Raw genomic sequence first — 24,756 nt, 5'->3', positions numbered from 1 at the left:
GGATATCTGAGTCCTTTAATACTGTACAAGGACTCTGCACAAGAGCAGTGGTCACATTTCCTTTATTGCTATTTTAGTCAAGATCTGGTGAATATCACTGGGGGAATTCAGAAATCTGAGCGAGCAAAATTCCCACCCTGATGTCCCAAATGTGCTGCCCCAGAGCTGGGAGGAGGAAGTGCAAAACCAGCCAGAATCTCACCGTAAACTCTGAGTCATTTCCAAAGGCATTTTGAGCTCTGGTTTTTGCACAGCAGGACCTGGAGGCACCACAGGCAGAGAGGATGGTGACATGTATTCCGTGTCCTCATCGCTCTCAGACTGCTCCCCAGGAGGCAGTTTTGGTACAGGCAGCGGTCTGGAGGCAGGAGAAACAAGAGATAAAACATTTACACCAAATCTAATTAATACCAAGGTGCCCTTTAGAATCCACAGTCACTTCACAACAAGCCTGTCTAAAGAAATAATTTGGTTTTTAGGATGCAGCCCACAAGGTGACACCAGCACAAGGTCATGATGAAAAAGGAAGTGACAATACCATGCACATTTACATCACACAAAGACCCACTCAAAAGTGAATTTATTAAAGAGCTGATGGCAACTGGAGCCTGATTCCAAGGGAACTCCCACAAGCTCTTGGGGATGCTGATTTCAGCTGCTTTCTCTAAATTGTGTTTTGAATCTGTCAGAGTTTAAAACAAAGACTGAAAGAGTTGTGCCAGTTCTGTCCCTGGCACCAGCAGCCTGCAATTCCCGCTCTGTAAGGTGTAAAAAATCCCAACAGACCTGGCAGCTAAGGAGTAGATGGCATTGGCAGATGAGGAGGGTTTGATTTTGGGGTGTTCACACTCTGAGGTTGCTGCTGGACCACTGGTGGAGCTCTGGAAGACAAAATCCCAAACCAGGAATCAGAAACAACGCATGTCCCATTGTAGCTGCGAAGCCATTCATTCAACAGCCTCTGTGGGAATGAAGCATCCTCATCTATCCCACAGGATTTACTGACACCTCAGAGATCTAGGAATTCTCTGGTAGCTTTCCCTCAGTGAGGACTCTGCAGGGGTTTTCCTGCAGGAAGAACTTCACATGTTTTGAGATTCCAATGGCCTTGGCAAATTCAGCTGAAACAGGCCAAAATGGGAGCCAAGAGGAAAAGGATGCAGACAAGCACACACATTTGGAGGGAGGATAACAACTGTGCACGTGCCATTTTCTTAGAAAATCTGGCTAAAAATGTGCTTGCTTTCAATTTTAGAAAGCTGGAAGTGTTAGAAGGAAAAATTAGGGAAATGGAATCAAGGAAAGCAAAACTGTCTGCAATTTCTTTTAGAGAACAAAATGTTGGGCTACTCAGTTCACTGGTAACAGAGTAGGGTGTTCATCTGCAGGTGAACAGACCCAAACTGAACTCAGATTTTACCCAAACTCCTCACAGCTGATGTGTGTAGGTTTCTCAGGGCTGAAAAGCCAGCAGAGTAAATCAGACTTTTTCAGATAACAGCAGGAAACATTCTCAGCTTTTCAAAAATGAAAGGTAAACAAGGAAAGGTGAGCAATATTAAAGGTGAACACTGAAAAAGGTGAACAATGATCAGGCAACTGTGGCTTGTGACTGCTGAAACTGGATTTCAACCTCGTTCCCAAGAGGAATGAAACCAGTTTCCTTCCATCTCTCCAATGACAAAATCCCACTCCTCAGTGTGAGATTTTTCTCCCAGATTACCTCCAGCCCCAGCAGACCTACTCACCCCCGGGTTGTCCAGGCTGAGCGTGCTGCCGAGCCGGAGGTTCTCAGCCCTGGACTCCGCCTGGGAGGGCAGCGAGAAGGGCAGCGAGTGCCGGTTGGACAGCTCCCTGCCAGCCCAGGGCTCGGCGGCGCTCACAGCCACCGCCGGCGCTTTGGGGATGGGCCTGGCTGGCCACAGGTCGCCCTGGCGGTTGGAGGGCAGCGGGGGTGGCTTGTCCCTGGCGGGACAGTCCCCCGGGGTGCAGGGCAGGGGCCGTCGCTGCGGGCGGCTCTCGGTGCCCAGCGAGTGCGGCCGGTCCGGGGGCGGCGGCGGGGGCAGGTCCCGGAGCGTGGGTGGGATCGGCAGAGGTTTGTCCTTGTGCAGAGCACCGGGTGCGGCCTGCGAGGGCAAAACAGCGTTAACAGAGGCAACCTGGCCAGAAAAAGAGAAACAGGAGGGAGGTGGGGGCAGCAGGGAGAGTTTTGGGGTGGTTTTTATCTGTTTTTATAAGGAATTCTCTCTGAGGATGTGGATATATCGCCACACCTTCTACACAGGCCTGAGGAGATAACACAGGAACTACGTGCACTCCAGCCTGGCTCTGAACACCCCAGATTCCTCTTCTTGAGGGAAAACATGAGCTTACACCAGCCTTAGGTTGGATTCCAGACAGAGCCTCCCCATTACTTAAAAAAATGATTCAATTCTGGGTTATTCGTACAAGTTAACATTCATCAATAAGTATTCACAGAAATAGGTATTTCCTCCCGCCTGAACTTTCCTAATTCCATTATTTCATCCAAACCAGATGAAGAACTGCTGCTGCACCTCAAGAACTATTAACTTAATGCCACCAAGATCATCCTACTTCCTTCTGCTGATCAATCAGAAAGCCAGCTCGTTTCTCCCAGTCACACACATTGAATTCCTTCCTTCATTTTCTACCGAAAAAATGCTTGATGTTAAAAGGAAGTATTTGGGGATGTCAGAGAGGAAGATGTGGAGGCCACCAGAGTGTTCTGCCCCACCCAAACCATAGCTGAAGGGGAAAGAGGTGTCTGACCTTGGAAGTGGTGCCAGGGCTGGAGGCCCCGGGGGGGTTGGCCACTCGCTGCTGCAGCAGGTCCAGGCGGGGTGGCACGGGAGGGAGAGCGGCCTGAGGAGCCACCGAGAAGGGCGAGGGAGGACGTTCCACCTGAGAGAGGAGAGTGGCAACATCAGCACATGGCTCAGCCCACACAATTCCTGTCCTCTGGAGAGCCTCTCCAGCTCTACTGGTGACCAATTGCTCTGTGAGTAACAACTGTCCTCCAGGGATGAAGCCAGTGCCCAGCCCTGCAGCGCTTGGAGCAATCCAAGCTGGGAGACACCACTGGAATGCAATGGAAACACAAACCAAGCTCTTCTGCTGGAGTAAAAAACCGGCCTCAGTGGGCCCTGAGCAGTGACAAGCTGCTTCTCAACACCAGAGGGCACGATCTGCTGCAAAACCTCCTGTCCCTGTGCAAACTGCTTTCACTACAGAGCACTGGTGTGCACCAAACCCTCCATTTTTGTCCCTTGAAAGCTGGTTTTCCACTTAACAAAGCAGCACAGTGCCTGTTATTCTCTTTATTTGCTCTTCTTTACAATCAAAGCTAGTGCTGTTTAATTTTGAAATGCTTCACGTATGTTTTGAGCTCACTAGGAAATACCAACACTGACAGGATGTCACACTGTGAAAATTGCTTTGCTTCCCCAAAATATGTATAAAAAGCCCTCCAGGAATGGTGTTTATTGATTAGTACATTATTTCACAGGATGGAAGATAAAGGGAAATAAGACTCCAGGTAAAGCAGAGGTGAAGATTCTTTCCCTCCAGGAAATGCAGCTTATTTTAGTTGATTCAGCTATTAAAAATTAGCCAAATTCAAATCCACTTCCCTATGCAGTAAAAGAATGCAAGAGCAGCAATCAGATTTTGAAATGAGAAATGAAAAAGCCATGCAGGGATCCACAAAGAATGCCTGCACACGGCTCCTGGAGGGAAGCAGCACTAGTGGCAGAGTTATCACACCTTTATTAGACAGATTTATCAGCCACCATATAAAAAGATGACAGCCAAATTGAGTTCCTCAGCAGAACAGCCTGCCCTCTATCCATCACTGGGGAAAAATGGATGGATTTCTGCTGATCTGGGTGAATTCTGGCTAGGAAATCAAAATCTAACACATAGAGGAGTGTTCCAGATCCAGATCTTCCATTCCAACAGGCCAGGCCAGCTTTTTCACCCTTCTGGGGATTCCTCCAAGACAACACACAAAAGATCAAAGGCTTCAAAGCGTGATCCCAAACTGACAGTGTGAAGTGAGCTCACAAAACTGGACCTAAATCCCTGTTTTTAATAGGGAGCAGGATCTTTACTGTTACACAGGCCCACTAAGAAAACTGCTGGAGAAAAGGCACTGCCACCTTTATCAGCAGCCATCCCAGTGACCTTACTTTGGTACCAGCGAGTTCTTTCATCATGAAGAGGGAATCATCAGCTTTGTCATCGTCATCATCGTCATAATTGGGAGAGGGGGTTCCTTCTGCCCCTTGCCTGGACAATCCTCCTCCTCCTCTGGGATCAAATGGATCCACCACGATTGGCTCCGTGCCTTTGATCTCACAGCGGCAGAAGGGACAACCTTGGCCTTCTGATTCCTGCAGGGGACAGAAGAGATCTGTCACAGCAGCCTTTGGGGTGCACAAATTAGCACCTGCTTCATAAACAACCAGCTTTTAACCTGCTTTTTGGCAGGGAGCTTTCAACTGAGAGGAAGACAAAAGCAAACTGGGTTAGAAATATGGAATATTTTCTCCTTGAAGTAGAAAAACAGCACTTTAGGAAGTTTTCACATTTTTTCCTTATTCCGTATTAAGAGATCAGGCATCTAAACAGCTTCTGATGCAGTGACATTATGAGACAATGTTTCTGCTACCTTCTCTCCACACCTGAACAGATCTGAGAAGAGGATATACTTGTAAAAGATGAAGCAGCTGCCATCAGAGAGAAAAAGAAGAGGCCAAGGCTCACCTGCCAGGCTGTGAGACAGGAGGTGCACATCAGGTGCCCACAAGGTTCGATCTTCACGTCCTTGTCGTTCTCAGCACAGATTTTACACAGCTGGAATGTGGAGCCCATCTCACAGTACAGCTCATATTGTTCCTGAGGGAAAGACAGCAGAAATCACAGGGAGAACAGAAATCTGCAAATTTCGCTATCATTTTATGTGCTAGGTGCATCTGTCAAGCTCTGAAAAAAGTGGAATTCAAATTATCTGATAATTTTCATTTAAGCATCCCAAGCAAAGCAGGGTTCAAGACATGCTGAATGGCACAAAAGCATCAATGTGGGCAGGACATTTTAAAAATAAACCCTTAAAATCTGTCTTTGCAATCTCATCTGCCCATCCTTATCATGCAAAGATTTCTGTAATTCCTGGAAAATACTGCAGCCCCACAAACAAATCTTGGGAATACCAAATATGAATGGCTAAGGAGGGTAGAAATCAGGGAGAAAGGCAGAGAGTTGGATGGAATAGAATGTTTTACACACCTGTGTAACTTTAATATGGTCCTGAGGTGTGGGCTCACACAAGCCAGTCAAGTCAGGATTCTGATTCCGGCCATCAGGAAATAAATAACTGGAAGAAGTTGGGTGAAAAAAAAATCTCTTTATGTGCCTGTACACACATGTATACACACACACACACACATATCTAAGGTTTCTTTTGGAGGTGGGAAAAAAGAATGAAGGTGAGAAGAAGGGTGGGAATTCAAGGTATTCTGAATTCTCAAATTTTGGAAGAATTTGGACCAAAATTAGACACGTTATTCTTAAAAGTATTGCTTCAAATTCAGGGTTTGACCAAAAAAAAAAAGGGATTTATGAGAAGGGAAACACTGCTGCACATTTATCACCTGCTACTGCACAGCTCTCCAGTGCAAAGACAGCTGTCAGTAATTCCTGAGTGCCAAAATACTTCAGCAATGAGTTATTCCACGGTCAGCAATGGGATTATTCAAAATTTAACTGCTTTGTTGCCCTAATTTTTATCAAGTTACTTACAAGCCTTCCCTGAAGCCATCAATCAGTGCTTGGAAAAGAGGTTTGTTGTGGGGGATTGTCTGGAGAATGTTCCCATCTGCAGTGACGTAGCCGATGGCCCACTGACCCAGGCGGGTACAGCTCAATCGGAAAATGTAACTAAAAACACACAAAGGAAGAGAAACTTCAGCTTGGAACAGACAGAAAAGATTAAATGACAAGTAGGCAGCCTTTGTCTGGCCATATCAAGACAGCAAATAAAACTAATAGGAACAACTTGATGATTTGTAGCAGCTTTCCTCAAGTGACCCCCAGGCAGTTCAAAGGAGAACTTTGCAATATGATACAAAATGAGCAAAGAATCCAAGCACTGGCCTCCAGGTGAAATAAAGCCCAGAATCCAAAGCAAGATAAATTAACATCCTTAAAATCATTTGTTTCAAATCAACTTTCAAACAGCCAGCAAACACACAGACTAGAGGAGGTTTCTGCCCAGAAGTAAGCACCTGACCTGCAGAAAGGAGCACAGATAATCTGTGTGCCCTGCTGCAGTCGGTGCTGGCAGCCAGAGGCTCCCAGCAGGGCCCTGCTGGCTGAGCTCCTCTCACCTGCCAGGTTTGTGAATGAATTTCTGAAGCCGGGCCTTCACCTCGTCATAGGTGAGGAATGCCATGTACCCAGGGTGAGTCACTGCCAGGCTGTTCCAGTTCCTCAGCAAAGACGACCAGGGCTGGGAAGAACCAAAGAAACAAATTAACCACATGCTTCTGCAAAGGGTCAATATTCCTGAATTCAGGGGTTCTTCAGTTAGAGAAACATGTTTCTGTTCCACCACAAATCCAACAGAGAAACCAAAATGTTCATTCCCATCCAGCGCTTGGCGTTTGAGTTTCTTGCTTGTCGGGGATAAAATTATCACCTGAGACAGACCTTAATCAAAACTCCTTTAATAAATACAAAAGGAGAAGTCACAGAGGTCACAGCTTAAGAAGAGCCATCAACTGTGCTGCTTCTGCAGAGAAAATGACTCATTCCCCAGACAGGAGTTTAATGAGATTATGCACAGGCCCAGGAACCATGACTGGTTGCTCTCCAACACCGACTTCCTGCATGGCCTGGGGACAGTGACCTCCCCTCTGCGCCTCAGTTTCACTGGCTCTGACTTGTGACTATTCCTCACCAACCCAGCCTCACTGGGGTGTGGCAAGGACTGTGGCTGGTCTCAGATCTGAGTGAAGAAACCAGCACACGCATCTCAAATACGGCTCAAAATGACGCCCCCAAAGTCATAACAACCATTTGAAATCTCTCAACCCTGAGAAGGGCTTGGGTGTGCAAATCTCACCTGATTTTTCCAAGTTTTTTTAACCCATCTACAAGAAGGTATCAGCACTCCTTAAGAACTCTGCATCCTCTGGAATTTGCAGCAGCTCTTGACTTGTTCTTTATGTACAGCAGTTGGAAAAAGTGCTGAATGAGATCAGCTACATTGCAACACCAAACATGGGAATTTTTCATCTAGACATATCTTAATTACAACCCACCCCATCACATGGGAAAAGGCAAGTCAGAGCCAAAGAAGTAAGTGATTGTACTTGTAAATACCCAATTGTACCATCAGAAGCTGTGTTTTTGAATTTAGCACTATTAGAGACTGTGGGGAAGAATTTTTACCTACTATTAATATCCCTTCAGTGATACAGAGATTTCTCACACACACAGACACGTTCACAACATCCTGGCTGGGTCAGTTCAAAAGATAGGAAGCCCAAATTTCCATGCTTGAGCTCCATCCTGAACAACCCCCACTCCATGGAAAATAAATCTGACAATAAAGAAAGGGATGAGGGAAGACAGAGTGATACACTAAGCTTCACATTTCCTGGCTTGCAGAAGCTGTGTCAGAGCTTCAGTCTCAAAGTGACCTTTGAAAGAGAAAACCTGATTCATGGCAGGATGCTGAATGTGCCTGGGAGTTGCAGTGTATATTTAGGGATTTTTTTATTCTACAGCCAGAAATGTCACCCACTTTTACTGCAATATGAGGTCTTAAGTATTACCCTTTAAGGGATGGAGGGCAAGACAAGCAAATCCCAATAATGTGTGTAAAATATTCTGGATAAAAAATATCTGGGTAAAAAAGAGTATAACCCAAAGCACTGAGGCACTTTGAGTGATTCCAGTTCCTCAGCTCTTACCTGGAAGAGTCGTGTGAAGATGTCAAACTCAAACACTGAAATGTAGTCATTGCACGTCAGGTCGATGGTCGATTTCAGGGCCATGGCCTCCAGCCCTGAGCTGATGGGATGCACCTCGTGCAGGGCCTGGCGGAAACTTTTCCAAGGAACAATGGTCCTGGGGAAAAGCAGGGAGTGGGAAATGGCTGAGGATCACCAGCACCACATACACACCTACACATTATCTCTGTGAATATCCACGTTGTGGTAACAGAACAGAGAAAAATCCAAAACAGCCACAAGAGATTTATTCACACAATCACACAAGCTCAGATTTCTCAGCACTGCAGGAAATCAGCAGCCAAATGAACTTTAGACAATTTTCTCTGCAAATGTAAAATTTTGGAATTGGGAGTCCCACTCTGGTTTCTCTCTTCCCTCTTTATGTCCTACCACAGCATCACTTGATAATAATTGATAATAATTTCATGATGTTGCAGCTGGTTGAAGTTAAGTCTAGACGGTTAAAAAAGAAAGCTGCAAACAACTCTCTAAAGAAGGATTAACTGGAGAAGGAAGGGAATCAGAAGCCAAAACACAGGCTCCTGTTTAAAGGAATATTTTCCTTTTTTTAAGATATCAAGTGGCATAGAAACACAGAAAGAAAATGCCTCACTTCAGACAACTGTGCTATTCATGAGTAAATACATTATGGCTTTTTGTTCTGGCAGCTACTAATTAAACTCTTTAGGTGAAGTACCTCAGCTCCCCCAGTTTGAAAGCAGTACCCAATCCATTAACTTTAATCCCCAAACATTGCTGTGAACACCTCCACGGTTCATTTAGCCAGTGTTTCACTAGATACTGAAATTAAACCTGACATTTCAGCAGTCTGCACACAAAGACTGTTGCATTTCCCTTTCTCCTTCACTCTCAACAAAGCCATTTTGCAAAGAGAAATTCAGAGAAGAAGAGAGGTGAGTAAATGATCGCAAAGACTAATTGGGGGGAAGATGAAAAGAATATAATATTATGGCTTAGCTAAAGAACAACCCATGTTGTGGGGTATGGTAACCTTTGGAAGAAGAAAGGATTATTTTGCAAGGCTTGTAGAGCTTACTTGCAAGTTAAAGAATTAAATCAAGGAGAGGAAAATTTAAGCTGAATAATCAAGGGAAACTCTGTGACAATACAAGAGTCTCCTGGGGGAACTGGGGAAAGATTCATCACTTGACACATTTAAAACCAGACAGGATAAAAACTGGGAAATTTAATGTAGGAATAATTCCTTATCTCACCCCAGAGTTAGACCAAATGACCAGAAGGTCTCTCCCATCATTTATTTTAACCTGACAAAGCCCTTTCTGAACAGCATTCTTAAAAAACACAGTGTGCAATTTGCTCCCACACCTCTACTTCTAAGCACAGTAAAAAACTTACTTTTCACCAAAAGCCTTTCTCCAAAATTCTGCAGCATCTGCCTTGGTGATCCGGAACGTGTCCCCCTGGAAGAGGCCACTGGGGAAAATCCCTTTGAGTTCTGCCAGCATGTGGCTGAATATCAGGGACAATTTGGTCAGGTTCCTCCTGCAAAGGACCACAGAAATTGTTTCTTTTAGAAAATAAAGAGTTTAGCATTCTGAGCAAAGCAGAAGCAGCACTTACTGAAACTCAAGAATGATCCCAGCATGCAAAACTCTTATTTGGGGCTCTCTTTCAAGTTTCCCCAGCATTCAGAACATCCAAACCATGGAACAGCAAGATCTGTGTTTGTCAAGACATTTTCCACAATGACAAACTCTGTATAATTTCTTTAAGGTGGGCAGGCAAAAGTCCTCCCATGGAAAAACACATTCACAGAAGATGTGCAAAACCAATACTCAGAAATCACCTACTGAAGTCAAAACCTCATCAGCCTTGTATCTTAAAATTCCTTTTGAGAGCACATAAAACTACTCCTGCCCCAGACAATGGAAGCTGAATGTCTTTCCAGGTCTCCAGAGGCTCCCAACACAATAAGTCTGCTCAGGGAATGTCTAACTGATTATAACAGGTCCAAGCTCCCAAGGGAATGCAAAAACACCTGCAGGTTTTTCCTAAAATGGTAACAATTTATACACAAAAGCTGCATGGCCAGGGCTCTCAAACATACTGTGTTTAATTATCCAATTTCAATTACAGCTGGCACCTCAAGTCCCTGCTCTGCCTGATGACACTGAGATATCAGGAGTGCTCTATCCCATAGGACATGCCTTTTTTAAGCTGGAGTGGGAAATCTGAAGAAGATAATAGATATTTTCTGCTATTCTATTCACCAGAGGCACCTCTTTCACTCCTTTCTCCAAGTAAAGGATGCCTCTCTTCACCTCCACTCCACTGCTAGGAAAACTTCCTGAAAAGAGAGGGATATTTCTAGGCCAGAGGGGCTTTTTTTCACCCCCACATCACGTGCTTGAAGGTAAAAGAAGGAACTGCCACCATGTGGGAAAGAACAACTTGTGAGCTGTTCTCAACACACCAGAGCTGGTCAGAAAACTGCATCAGCCACCCAGGCATGGCACAGACTCACCCACAGCACTGATTATTCAAATACTGAACCATAGAGGGAGGGAACATCCCCAGTCTCGTTGGATTTTCTTGTTTTGCCATCTCTCTCCCTGAGTTTGCTGCTGTTGCAGAAGATGCTTGTGTTTGGCAGCAAACTCCACTCTCCCAGGCTCCAGCCTTTCCCCAGTTCCTGGTATTCTGGTTGGATTGGTCCCTATTCACCTCATCTTGGATGTTTTACAGACACCACTTGCTCCAAACATGTTATTCCTACCTGAAGGACTTCTTCTGTTAATGTGCCTGACTGCAGAACTGACCTCCAGCCCCTCCACAAAATTTCCCTGGACATTTGGGACATTTCCCTTATTTTCACAAGACTCAATTGAAGTGACCATATTGCTTGACATATATTCTGATATTTACTCAGCTCCTCATGAGGCATTTCTCCATACCCTGAAAGTCTGGGTAGATCAGAAGGAACCAAAACTCTAAATTTTCTCAGATATCTGTTCTCTCTTACCCTTCTTACTTCAGCTACATTTAAATTTGTGTGCAGCAATGAAAGCTGCTCAAAGTGTTTATGGAAGGCACCAGCTACACAAGGAATTCTGGTTTTTGTCATTTCATACATGTCCAACAACAGCAGGTGCTTGGGATTAACACAAGGAAAATCCTCCAGCTGCTCTTCCACGAGCTGTCCCATTCCCCAGCTGTCTCTGGATGTGTTACACACTCAGACTGGGTATTTTAAAGTAGTTCTACAGATTGGGTTTGACATGTTAAGTAATTTAAAGCTGTGTATTTCTCTTTGCATTTACGAGGGGAAGGCTCAGATTCAGAGCTTGTGGTACAGGGAAGATGATTTATTTGTAAATTCACACCCCAGTTCCCTCCCTCATGGAGATTCTCACCATGTCCCTGCCATGCCTTTGTCTGATAAACACTAAAAAAATTGCAAGTCAAAGCCCTCACTTCCATAAAATGCCAAAAAAACATTACAGTTTGTGGTAGTGCAAGAAGAAAACTCAAACACCAGGCTGTTATCAATCATTTCATCCATCTACAACCCCAGCAAAAAAATACTGAGTTTTTTTACTGAGTTTATAAAAATAGATCTTTAATAAACCTGCTAATCATTTTATACTCTCCAGTTACTGCCCAGCAGCATGTGGGGAAATTTGGGTATGACAGACAAGCACTTTGATGCATTTCTGACCCTGAACAAGTGCATGCTTTAAACAAAACACTGCAAGAAGCCAGGGAATATTCCTGTGTCCAGTTGTTTATCTCTTCTGCCTCAGCTGAGCTCCAGGAAGTGCTTGCACTTAGCTGAGCACATCAGTTAATGAGAGAAGTAAGAACTTCCTCAGGCTTAAGGATGGATAAACAAACAGTTTTACGCACACACATTGAAAAACTCGGCTTCCAAAACCATTTTGGATTGCTGAACATTTTAAATTCTCAAGGTTATCACATTTTTTTAATAAATATTCAGCTATATTGCAGGTAAATAACAGGAAAAACCACAGGAAATGAACATAAAGAGCAGTAAATTGCAAAATAGTTTGTGTTACTGGCTTTTACATACAACAGTTACCAATCCTGTGCTAAAAGGACAAACATGGTCTTTATTTTAACAATTTAAATATTTGTAAATTTATACAGACCAAATAAAAACTTGCAATTATAGAGAATATATTTTACTGATGATTGTGTTTTATTTTTAGTAACACCAGAACTGTCCTTATTGCTATTGCTTCAACTAAACAGATGTGAATGTACTCCCAGAAAAAGGGGCATATATTCAAAAAACATTTATGGGTCTTAGACTGGAGCTTTCCAAACAGTTTTGGCCACAGACCTCCAGCAATGTCCCATGATGGCCATTTTTCAATATTTTACCTAAACACTGTAATCCACACCAAACTGTCACCAAGGGTTCCACCAGAAACAAATCCAATTTCCAAGTTCAAGAATGAAATCTTACAAGTTAAAAATGTAACCTTACAAGAATTAATTAAAATCAAGTCTTAGTCAATAAAATCTTACAAGTTCAAGAATTAAATGCCAAGCAGAGTTTGGGAAGGGGTGACTGCAGCACCTAAATGCTGCTGCTGGGGAATTTAAACACCTGTCACCCCAGCACTGCTGGAAACGTTACCCAGGGACCTCAGGCCACATCAGTGAATTGTCCCTGGTGTGTGCAGGCAGCTGCAGGCACCACCTGGGCCAGCCTCAAAGAGCCACAGCCTGCTCTGTTCTGTGCTCACAGCAACAGCTGAGGTGGGATTTCACATCTAGGTGGCAAAGCCTTCGGTTTATTATGGTTAGAAATAATGAATCAACAAGTGAAAATGTAAAAAGCTAAATATTTTTTTCTGCTGTATACAGTAACCAAGTGTTTCACTTGTGAGGAACACCTGCAGCATGGAGGAATGGGAGCCGAGAACTGTTTCTGTGACAAACCAGCCACAGCTCCAGAGCCTGCCCTGCTGCCAAACCCTCCCAAGACAACTTTGGGGAACCAAAACCAGCATGAAGCAAGAGTTTTCTTTAGTTACCCCAGGCCCACAGACAGGTTCCCCCTCCTTCCTGCTCTGAGCCCCTCTGCTGTGGTTCTGCTCCTTCCTTCCTGCCCCAGGATGGGTTTGCTCCACACATTTCTGTGGAATTCAGGAGGCTGAGGAGAAATTTCCAGGTGCAGCCCCCTACTGCCAGCTCCAGCTGGGGGTTCTGGTGGTGCTGTCTCCCCCCAGACTCACAGCAGATTTTTCTCTCCCAGTTTCCTGCACAAAAGTGTTTTTCCAGTGTATGAGCTCCATCTTGGAAATCCATTAAGGGCAGAGGATGGTTTAATCAGGGATGTCTCTCTCTCAGCCACGATGACACAATTAGTTAAATTAATGTGCTTCGTGACTAAATGCCTTTTCCGCTCAAGGCAATATTAACGTGGCACAACCATCTCTGCCACTGCCAGCTACGAGTTTTTCATTTTCTCCCAGTATTTCTCACCTCCTTCAGAGCTACCCAGCTGACACAGGATGATTTAGCTCCTCACACGTAGCAAGGATCAGCTCCACAGGCTGATTTAGTCACAATATTGTGCTCACATGCCACAATTTGACATGCACACGCTGTCGTGTCTGTAAAGCTCGTTCTGCTGAAGGCATGTTACAAACACAGGAATTATGAGCTGTAGCACAAGAAACCAACCTCAAAATGCTTCACTTCTCTGTAATTATAGTCCTTATTTCTTATTCTTACACTCTTACCACCAGATTCTGTTTAGGTGACAGGGTTTGCATCCACTGGAGGTAAGTGCAAGCTCCACTACTTACGAAAACACAAACCACAAACCCACAGTTTTTTTCCTATAACTACATATTACAATTTTATACTCAAAGAGCTAAAAAAATAAATTAAAAAAAAACCAAACAAATTAAAAACCCAAACAGATCTTCCAACGACTCCAACAAGTAAAATGCACCTTTCAGAAACCACAAAGATGTGAAGGTTCTCATGTCACAGAGGCTTTCAGATGCACCAAGCAGGAGCAATTTGATTTCAGCAAAAAGTTTGATGTGCCTGGCTTCAAAAAGAAGAATTGTCTTAGGCTGTGCTCCCACCCCAGCCAGGAGTTTTGTGTGTGTTAATTTTTCACAGAAGCAGTGAGTGGGAATGCTTGAGGTGATCCCAAGCTGTTTTTTGTAACCCTGAGGCAGCTCGATTTGGGTTAAAAATAGAAACAGCGGAACTACTTTCAACAAAACTTGCAACACAGGAAGTGAATGAAATTCCACTTAACTATTGCTGGCTCAACAGAAGGCACCTTACAGAGTCAGGCTCTGTAAGATTTACAGGACATCCTCAGAGTAACTAAAAGAACAGATTAACATTAAATTTATTGCTTGTTTTATAGAATTTTTCACCATCAGCTCCTCCTTTTTCAGTGCTTTAGGTATTACAGGGCAGTTTCCTGATGCTCTGCTGAACCCTGGCACTTTTCAGGTCACATAAATATATTTTAACACCTTGAGTTCTGTGAGCAGAGCCTGCCCATCACTTCAGAAGGTAACACAAAACACACTGTGGGCCACAAACCACCCAAAAACGTTCAATATTCCATCAGTATGCAAATGGCTGTGACTGATGGGAAGCATAAAGGACATCAGGCCACTGTGCTGACCACAAGGACCAAACCAACTGACCTTTAAAGGATCTGGACTTATTATTTTAAGTGCAGGCGTTCGTGTTACAACTTATTTTCACTCTTAAGAAGCTAAAAATCCACTTTTAAAATTTAAATTTTGGAGAAAAGGCTTTAAAGAGAGGAATACATTTGATGTTATTAATGGTCTTTAAGGAGCTCAACAAATATTCAGAGGACTGACAAGGTAAAGGATAAAACTCTCACTTAGGTAACAGATTAATTTATTTTACCAGATTCAAGGGGATTACCCAACAAATGTACTGTTCAGGACACTTCTCATTATACATCATTTTGTGCTCTCTGCAATGGGATAAAAATTTGTATTTCAGACGCTATTTGCAATAGTTAAAGAGAAAAACATAACACAGAAGCTCTGTCTCTAAATCAAGGAAGATTCCGTATTTTATGATTCATCTTCAGCCACCTCAAAACTGTCTTGGATACCAAGTGGGCATGACAAGGATGACAAGAATGACAGGTTCAGAGTAGATACTAAAAAGTTCTTTATTCTAAGGGTGGGCACAGCTGCCCAGAGAAGCTGGGGCTGCCCCATCCCTGGGAGTGCCCAAGGCCAGGTGGGAACACCCTGGGATAGTGGGAGGTGTCCCTGCCCATGGCAGGGGTGGGATGGGCTAAAATCCAACCCCAGAAATCCCAAATGTGGCATCCCAGCCCTGAACACCCCAGCCAAGCGCCCAAGAGACACGAGACAGTTGCCAAGTAGCAGCGGCACATTTTTGCCAGCATGGAGAAATCCATCACATTTCCAATGATAATTACTACAAATGAACCAATGTGCTTGTAATTCCACCCACAAGAGCAAGTCCACAGCTTCCCATAAAACTCTACAACTTTATAGGCTCTGAGAGGAAAGAAGAATAAAAATCTTCCTTCCTTATTATGCAATCATCTGAAATATTGCATTTGTCCACAAATTGATTTTCAAGACATTGGTCCAATTTCAGACTGAAAGAAAACTATAATGAATGCAAGCTTAAGCCAATTATGCTAAGTGTTACTTAAGTTCCAAAACTATCACCTAAACAGCAATTTAAAACCAAATTAGAAAGAAATAATTCACATTCCTCCCCTCCAACAACATTTACATGATAATGAATTTCTTCTTGGGTAATAAGCAGTTAGTTAGTGTTCATATGCTGGAGCCTGGCAAGGAAACCTTTCTTGTGGGCAGCTTTGGAGCCTGTTCTTTTCTTTAAGATGTTCTAATTTAAATGCAGATGTAGACTTCACACTAGTGGGTTTTGTTTAAAAAAAAAAAAAAAAGTGCTGCTGTATTAGAAGGAAGTGACAGAAAGAGGACTCGCACGCACCATTCTGAGTTCCACATTTTGCACTATCTCGTTTTCACTGGGCAGGAATGTGTGCAAGAGGTCTCAAAGATGAGATTAGAGCACCAACCCCCTCCTCCCAGAGGATTTTCTGGTTCAGGGTTTAACACAAGTGTTTTCCAACTTTTTCCTCTTTAAATTCCAACCTTTTTCTTTTTTCTTTTTTTTTCTCCAAGTCATTCTTCATGCACTTCCTTCCCCTTCAGAGATATGCATGGTCATTTCCAGGAGACATTAAACACTGGTAGCTTTTTCCTGTGTAAATTAGTGAGTCTTAACATTGGAGCTGGAGAAGAATATGAAATCCTGCTGAGCCAGCATCCCCTAAGCTGTTGTCAGAAGAACAATTAAACACAGACTAGCTTCCCAAAGCTTTTTTTTTACCTCCTTGCTCTATGGAAAAAGTTTATTATATTCCCTGCTTAACCCCATTTTCCTCTACAGATATATTTATTTTTAACTGGCTGTGTTAACAGCTTGTTTCCCATGGTTGAACTAGAAAAATAACTTGTGCTATTCCTTAAAACATCCAGCCCACATCCTGAAAAATTATTTCTCCTCACTCATCCTGCAGCTTCCATAGCTGTGTTCTAAAGTGGAAACATTTGCAGTGCTCTGATTTTATTTAGAAAATAACCTCTGAATTTTCCCTTGTTACAGACTAGTTTAACACAATTAGTAAATTTGATTCTTTGGTGAAAAATGGACTCTTCAGCCTAATTAATCCTTTCCCAAGGAACAGACAATTCCTCTACCTGTCTCCTGATCAACAAGCTATTTTTCACTTCTGCCACATCAAGTATAATCTATTTACACAACTGCAAAACCACTGCTGCAAGAAGCAATTTATGTAGTGTGGAGAGCTGACAAATTGCAGCTCCTCTGTGCAATTTGGAGGGCTGAGAAGTAAAAGCTTTCTGCAATGGAAACAGAAAAAAAAATAGTCCAGCAAAACCACTGAGCCTCTAAATGAAACTGAAATCGAGACCTGAGGCAGGTTCAGCGTGTTCAGAGTAAGAACAGCACTGTCAAGCAACGGAACCATCACATTGCAGCGAAAAATATGTTTGTTTCATCTCTTTTTTTTTGTTAAAAAGGAAACTCAAGAAGTTTACAATAGAGAAGTCACATATTTACCCCTGGATCTGTAAAGAAAAGGAAGCAGCACCTCTGGAAATGTGCTCAACCCCAAGAATTCCTAATTACTGCACACAGCCAACCAATCATTGGGTGATTTGCCTTTACCTTATTAAAAGCATACAAGAAAATATCCAAAATTATTAACTCCAGAAATACTATTTGATTCCAAGCCTGCAGATGTTGCTTGTAGCTATCAAAACTCAGAGGAACAAAACAATATCTCTAATAAAAACCCCAAAGTCACTAAGTTGCATATGGTCTACTCCCCAAAATTCAGTTTTAACTGAATTTAACAGTACCCAGAAGTGACTCCTCCTACCTATCAGTCAGGAAGTGCACACAGAGCTTTAAAGGCATCCACAGCAGCATGAATTTTTAAACAGACATGGAACTGAGCTAAAGCAGAATTTAAATAGCATCTTGAAAGCTCTCCTAGCAAAACAAGTGAGCTCTCCTCACAAAAATCACAGTGTGAGTTTAACACAGGAGAGGTACAACCATGGTTAATTTATATATTTATAGTCTGAAGCCCTGGACACCAAAACCACAGAGCTACAGAGACCTCCCAAATGTCTGAGAGGAAATACACAATGAGCAAGTTGGGAATAATAAGGACAGAAAGGTGATGCTCAAATGATCAGGGCAGTTCTGAACCGACTTCAGACATTTTTCATGACTGCTCTGCAGGAGCAAACTACAGCTTTCACACTGCTTATGCCAATGCCAAAATTGTGCCTTTTGCTCTATACCAGGAGCCATTTGGGGGAGAAAATAAGGTCATACACAACAGGAAGCAAAATGAATGTCAAGTCTGGAAGAGAGGAGGAAAAAAGCTTCAAGAACAACAGGGAAAAATAGAAAAGTCAAAACAACTCATTTATTAAATTTTTAAAGTCCTGTTCTCAAAGCACTGCAGACTAACAGCCACAAACCTGCATGAGATCAAGAACAAACTAGATTATGTATACATATACATATATATATATGCACATATACACACTGCCACATTCCCAGTGAATAATCAGATTCAGGTTCTATTTGTTTGTTTTAGAGACTACTGACCATCTTCCAGAAGGCTTCTCCCACACTTAGGAGTATTTTAATTAACTAATGTATTGATAAATTATTATATTTGAACTTATTAATTTATTAATTCATACTAAAAAATATTTGTATTTTTCTTCATCTCCTAGCAAGGTGAGAAAATTTCAGTTTCTTCACCTTTGATTAGTGTACATATTTTATATCTGTAGGTGCATTTATAGCAGAAATTCATTTAATTTAATTACCAAATAGCACTCAAGTGATTGGGTTCCAAGAGCTCCCACAAACATGGGATCTGGCACTGCTGGTGCAGCATTTACCAGAATCTCCAAAACCAAAATCCTCGTTCTTTGTGTAGGTATCTCTTGAACTGGTACACAAATCACATGCACTGACTGCCCTAACCTTGTCCTTTTTTGTGACAAATTAAAGAATTGAGAATGTTGCCAAGCTCAGCACAAGGAAAAGGCTCTCTGGTGTTACCCCTTTAGGACCAAACTGCACCTTCCTGGGCTGTGCAGGAGCAGAGGAAGATGCCATCCAGGATGTGATGCTGTTTTAATGCTTGTGCTTAACACAAGTCTCCCCACAGTTCCTTCCCTGCTAAAGCTGTTTATTCATAAATGGGACAATTAGCAATTCCCCCAGGAATCCCATGCCTGCTGTGAGAGCAGCAGCCTCTGCTGCAGTCCTGCCATTCACATCTATCAATCTGGATTTCCCCCGCTCCCTCTAGTCAATTAGCTGGATTACAAACCAACTAGGATGATTAACTCTCTGGAATTACTCCTCTTTGCTCCTCTCTGAAAAAGCAAGGCACTGGAGGTGGGATTTTGGATTCATGACTGACACAGCTACCATTCACTCATCAGATGTTCCAGATTTATGACAGATCACAATACACACACAGTTAACAACACTCCAGAAGGAAACTTCCATTTCTTAGTCCATTCTCAACGCAGTCAGTAGCAATCCAAGCAGCACCAGCAATGCCTCCTGGAGCCACTGTCACAGCCTTTGGTTGGAGCTCAGTATCATGGAATATGCTACACAGAGTTTAGTATTAAACCAGAAACATGTGCCAGCACTTTAACCCCCCAAGTATCTCCAAGCTGCTGCCAGGCCGTTAACCACATTCTCCCCAGGGCAATTATGTTCAGCCACTGGGTGGTTTTCACTTTTTTTTAAAAAAAAATTCAACATCTATTTCAAAAACCTGCAATGAGTTTAGTGTTACAAACATATGCCTTGTACATCTCTGCCTGTTAGACCCTGCACAAATGTGTAAGATTTGTCTTTCCCAGAGCTTTACTCTTAAATCACCTTGTCATTCCTTTTCTTAAAGCTGGATGAGGAAACACCTTCTCAGGTACATTAAATTCACACTATTTTGTTCAAGAGAACCTTATATTCAGCAAGAGCAGTTTCTACCTCCACCTAGCCTTTTTTTAAGTGCTCTTCACCTTGAAGATGTCCCTTGACCTCAGCTAAAATGCAAGACGCGCTCACAACTGATCTACCTCAAATACAAAGCTTCCGACGCACTCCATTCCTACAACAAACACTGGAAACCATTTCTTTCCGTTACCTAGGCTGAGAGTTCTCCTCATACATCCGTTCCTTCCCTTCCTTGAAGAGGCTGATGGTCTGCTTGGTTTTCTTCATCAGGTTCTCCATGAAGACGCGGAAATACTCGTTCTCACCCAGGGTCTCCATCTTGCCCTCGTAGCGGGACAGGATGGTGCGCAGGTGCTGGTAGGTGTCAGGCAGCAGGTCCAGGATGTAGGGAGGGCTGTTCTTCAGGGCCAGTTTGGGGTTTTGACACAGACGCACCACCTGTGGGTAATGGAGAGAGCAGCGCTGTGAAAACTCAAGGAGAGGAGCGCAATCGGGAGCTCAACACAATTCGCTGTCGCAAACACGACGCTCTGAAATGTTTGCTCAACAAATCCCATTTGTTGGTCGAGTCCAGATGGAAACACAGAATCCCAGAGCTACAGAGGCTGGAAAAGACCTCTGAGATCGAGTCCAATGTGGTCCCCACCTTGCCAATCAGACCAGAGCAGAGTGTCATGTCCAGGCATTCCTTGGACACCTCCACCACCTCCCTGGTCAGCCCCTTCCAAAGCCTGACCATCTTTTCCATGGAGAAATTCCTCCTGATGTCCCTCTAGAACCTTCCCTGGTGCAGCTTGAGGTCACTTCCTTTTGTCCTGTCACTGCTTGCCTGGGAGCAGAGCCCAACCCCCAGCTCACCATAACTTTCTTTCAGGGAGTTTTAGAGTGATAAGGCTCCCGCAAGCCTCCTTTTCTCTAGGCTATTTTCTCCAGATAGTGAGCCCAGCCACCATAAAAGAATGCAATTTCTGGGCTGAAGTGCATGTGGACTGATGAAACTCATGATAATAAATTTATGTGACAGGGGAGGGGAAAGGAAGCCACTTCACCATCCGCCATAGCCAAATTTTTCCATTATCTAAACTGAGAGAATTAAAGGGAGAGCTGATGGCAAAACAGCCATGTGAAAAATTAGTAGTGAATTTTCAGTTATAGAAAGGGCTGGAATTAAAGAGTTGGGAGGTCAGTTTTGGATCAAGTTTACAAGGTAAGAAGCAGCAGTCTAGCACTTTTATATTCTGTGATTTCCAGTAAACCTGAGCACAAAATGTGGCTACACTTTCCTGAAGTTCTTCCCTATAATGAATATTATCTGGGTGCTTAACACCCAGCATATAAGTGACATCTAAACTCATGACACTGCCAGGTATGAGGGAATTTCAGATATTAAACAGTGCAGAATACAAAACTTCAGTAAAGTGGATAAGAAAAAGCAAAATAACAATTTAACATCCTTTTGCAGTACCTCATTTCCACAAAACCTTGTGAAACCTTCAAGAGGAATTGAGCAGTTCCCTACAGAGCACACTTAAATACCTACTTCCTTTAAACATGGATGGTAAACAGAGTTATTCCTTCTGAAACAGCACTTCAGCATTTCACTTGGCCAATTAGGGTATGTGCAAAAAGCAACCTTGTGAAGTGACACCTCCAATTTTATCTTAGAGCAGTGCCTGTACCAAGAGCAGACCTGAGAAAGGCTCGATTTCAGCCAAGAGAAAGGCACACAGTGTATCAAAACTCAAACCAGAAAAATCAGACTGCCGCTAAAAAAAAATAAACACCTAAAAAAGCCTCTGCAAGAACACATGGGAAAAACAAACTACCAAAATTTTCCCTCCATTTTGAGGAGGCTGCCAAGGTCTTAAGATAAAGAGATGGATGGCCAGACAGCTGACTTAGTCAATTGATGCTGATGCCTCAACTGCTGCTTCCTTGGAGCCTGTGAACATTGTACAATGAACCATATCAACAAATTGACTCAACACATTTCTCCCCTGAAAAAAAAAATAGTTTCACTATGAGCATAAATAGGTTCTTAAATATGCTCCTCAGACCCAGCTGAGCTATGCTCTGGGCAGCAAAACCTTTTCTCCAGCAGAAATTGTTTATTATACAGTGGGTTTAAAACCTTAACAAACACAGTCAGCTCTGAGGAGGAAGCCACATTAAGCAAGCAGAGCCTGCACTTCCCTCAGCCATCTGGAAATAGAGAACAATTTTTGGCTGTTACTCTTTGAAAATACCCAGCTATGGGAGCAGCAGACCTGCTGCACTTTAGACTTTGGTATCAATTAGAACAATTCCATCACAGCAGCAGAGAGTTCTGCAAACTGCTCATTCTCAGAGCCCCTGTAAAATGCTTCCCAAGAAGTAGATACCTCAAACAGTTAACAGAAAGGTCAAAACTGCTGGTATTTTACTATCAAATCAGCTTCTTTATTTACCAAGTAGACCAAAATTAGCTAAGATGAGCAGTTAAGCAACTGTGCATAACTAGGAACTGCTGCCTCCTGAGCAAACTTGATGCTTTTATAACACAGCAGTGACAAAAGCGGTGGCATTTTCCTTGTTTCTCTAAAGTGTGCACTTGCAGCATCATGGCAGCATCATGACAACATCCAAAGGAATGTTCCCAGCCCTGGGAACAGCTGTCCCTCAGCAGCTTTCCACAGGGACCAGCAACGTGGAAGGAAACTGAGCAAAAAGGAGAAAAATTTTTTTTTTTTTGTTTAGGTGTGATGGCAATGAATAGAAGCAATCCGTGGTTTTAAATTAACATCCAAAAGTTTGTCTGGTTTATGCTGTGTTCGCTGAGGAACAAACCTTTTGGGGAGATATTTTTTGGTTTTTAGACACACCAATAAAGCTTAGCATGAAGAGAAGTGAGCCTGTGAAGAACCTGAACACTGACTTCACCCATTTCCATTTTCCAAGTACAAGAGGAAAAAAATAATCAAAGAACAGTTTCCCCAACTGAGTTTTAAGGAAAGAATCTGTTATCTACTCATTCTAGGAAAAATAATCTCATCTAGATCTTCGAGGCCTGGAATTCAATCTTCCCCCTCAACAATCTGCAGCTTGCCTTGACTGATTTCTGGATTTAAGAGTCCCAGGCCTGATGAGCATCCAGGGGTACTCCCAGGTAAGATTTTCCCTTCCAGGGCAGTTCTGAAAACTCATTTTTCCTTCCTTTAGCAGCTGAAGAGCCAACTCTCCTGACATCACACCTCATTCCAGCGTAAGCAAACAGCAAAACAAAACCCACTCAAACATCTCTTATCTCTTGCTAAATTTGTGTTTGGCCTTTCTTCTACTCACAATGAAGGTGACCTGCAGTGGCACTTCTCTATATCAGTTCTAGGAACTGAATGGTATCAGGAAAGCCTTCAGAGAAGCTTTATCTCAAAGCTCCTCTTCCTCCTCTGCCTTCCCACATTCATTCCACTCTGCTCCATCCCAAGCAGCTCATGACTAACCCACCTATTCCTCAAATACCACCCACAGCAGTGAACTCCAGGGGGCTGCATTTCATCTCTGTTCTGCAGAGAAATGCATAAATATCACCTCCTTCAGCTGAAGGGGAACATCCAACGGGGATGGAAAGGGCTATTTTATGTCCATGCTCTGTGTGACCACATGTAGCTGTGGGAGGAATGGTACTGACAAAAAAATTAAGGCTTCAAATGAAAGAATCTGAAAGACATAAATATGTCAGGCAGCTTATGGAGAGCATTACAGGGAAAATATTTGGACAAGAATCAACGTGCATAGGAAATTCATCAGTCACATCCGAAAGCAGAGATGCACAAATGCTTTGACAACACCAGCTAATTATGCAGACTAACAAATGAGGTCGTGAGTGTAGTGTACCCACACAGACACAGCACGCAGCTCTGAGAGGCAAAAACATCATCTATTAAACATGCACACAAGCAGGTTTTTTATCTGCACCTGGAATTTCACGTTCTTGGCCTAGAAATCTAACCCATTCTCAACACCTTCCATTCATTTAGCCCTTCTCATGAGCCATGAGCTTCTCTGGGTTTTTGCTACACTAAAAAGATTTTAATTCAGATGTGTTCTCTTGAGTGTAAGTACAGCTGAAATCTAACAGGCTTTTTAGAGCCAGATCTCTCCTTTTGTACAAATCAGACTGAACAAGACTTCAAGCCTGAGAGCTTCTGGATGCTGCCTGTGAGTAAACCTGGAGTCAAAAGAGGTCGATGCAACTTGTGACAAATACAGCAGCAGCCTTGGCTTTTCTGTCAGTGGAGAGAGAACACATCCAACCTGCTATAAAGACATAAAGCTGTGAAATTTCCCCAAAAAAAAATCCCACTGCATTTTAAAATGCTGTCATAATTAGCTTTTTTCCAGGCTAGCGTTTTCCTTCGAACAGAGCAGGTTATGAGGTCCAACACAAGTTGCCATCCTGCTATACATATTCTGTATATGAAGATGTGCATTCTTACACTTATTTAGGGTCCTGTTTCCATGCCCAAACTGCCTTTCCTACATTAGCACTTGTGCTTGGCCCTCAGTGTCTGTAACAGAGCCAACAGCACTTCTCAAAAGGGTTTTTTCCTTTGCCCCAGTCTCGCTGTAGGTGATCAAAGCTCATCACAGGCACAGCAAGGCACAACTATAAACCGTGGCTTTTGTTGAGCCAGCCAACACAGAGTGATTTCTTGGCAGGAATATAATTTAATACGCCTTTAAAGAAGTCATTTACTCTGCCTGCTTTTAGCACTTACTGCAGGAGGTTCAGACACTGCATGGATAAACAATGCAGGGGAAAGAGAAGGAAAATGCATAAGCCTGAGGGGCAATTGGATGAGGGATGCCCAAAATCCCTGCCTGCTCTGCCCCCAAAGGGGAAGTAGGTGGCCAGGTGACAGTCCCCAAGGCCTGGGGGCAACTTGGGTGATGCTATTACTCTATGCTACTTTTAGGGCCTTGAACTCAGTGTCATAAAATGCACTGCACATTTCAGACTGCAACATGTTAAGCCTAGCCTTGATTTCAGCGTTGAACAGTAATTATCAATGAAATCTCCACAAAAATGTTAGATTTTTATTTTGTGCCTATT

General features: G+C 43.1%; 1 protein-coding gene across 2 annotated transcripts in view; it reads right to left on the bottom strand.

The window, feature by feature from the left end:
* The window catches only part of CBL (Cbl proto-oncogene), a 34,034-nt gene that overhangs the window by 7,588 nt on the left and 1,690 nt on the right, over positions 1-24,756 (bottom strand). For both annotated transcript variants that reach the window (XM_015649636.3, XM_015649637.3), the window contains exons 2-13: positions 19,855-20,102; positions 9,417-9,563; positions 7,998-8,154; positions 6,408-6,529; positions 5,821-5,958; positions 5,308-5,395; positions 4,786-4,917; positions 4,209-4,412; positions 2,791-2,922; positions 1,749-2,126; positions 787-881; positions 203-358 (exon numbers count right to left, since the gene is read on the bottom strand). In XM_015649636.3, the coding sequence (XP_015505122.1) occupies positions 203-358; positions 787-881; positions 1,749-2,126; positions 2,791-2,922; positions 4,209-4,412; positions 4,786-4,917; positions 5,308-5,395; positions 5,821-5,958; positions 6,408-6,529; positions 7,998-8,154; positions 9,417-9,563; positions 19,855-20,102 (1,997 nt within the window). The remainder of the gene's footprint in view (positions 1-202; positions 359-786; positions 882-1,748; positions 2,127-2,790; positions 2,923-4,208; positions 4,413-4,785; positions 4,918-5,307; positions 5,396-5,820; positions 5,959-6,407; positions 6,530-7,997; positions 8,155-9,416; positions 9,564-19,854; positions 20,103-24,756) is intronic.

This window comes from Parus major, chromosome 24, assembly GCF_001522545.3.
Source record: "Parus major isolate Abel chromosome 24, Parus_major1.1, whole genome shotgun sequence".
NCBI lineage: Eukaryota > Metazoa > Chordata > Aves > Passeriformes > Paridae > Parus > Parus major.
Note: the sequence above shows the minus strand (reverse complement) of the source record. Positions and strands in the feature narration are given on the sequence as shown.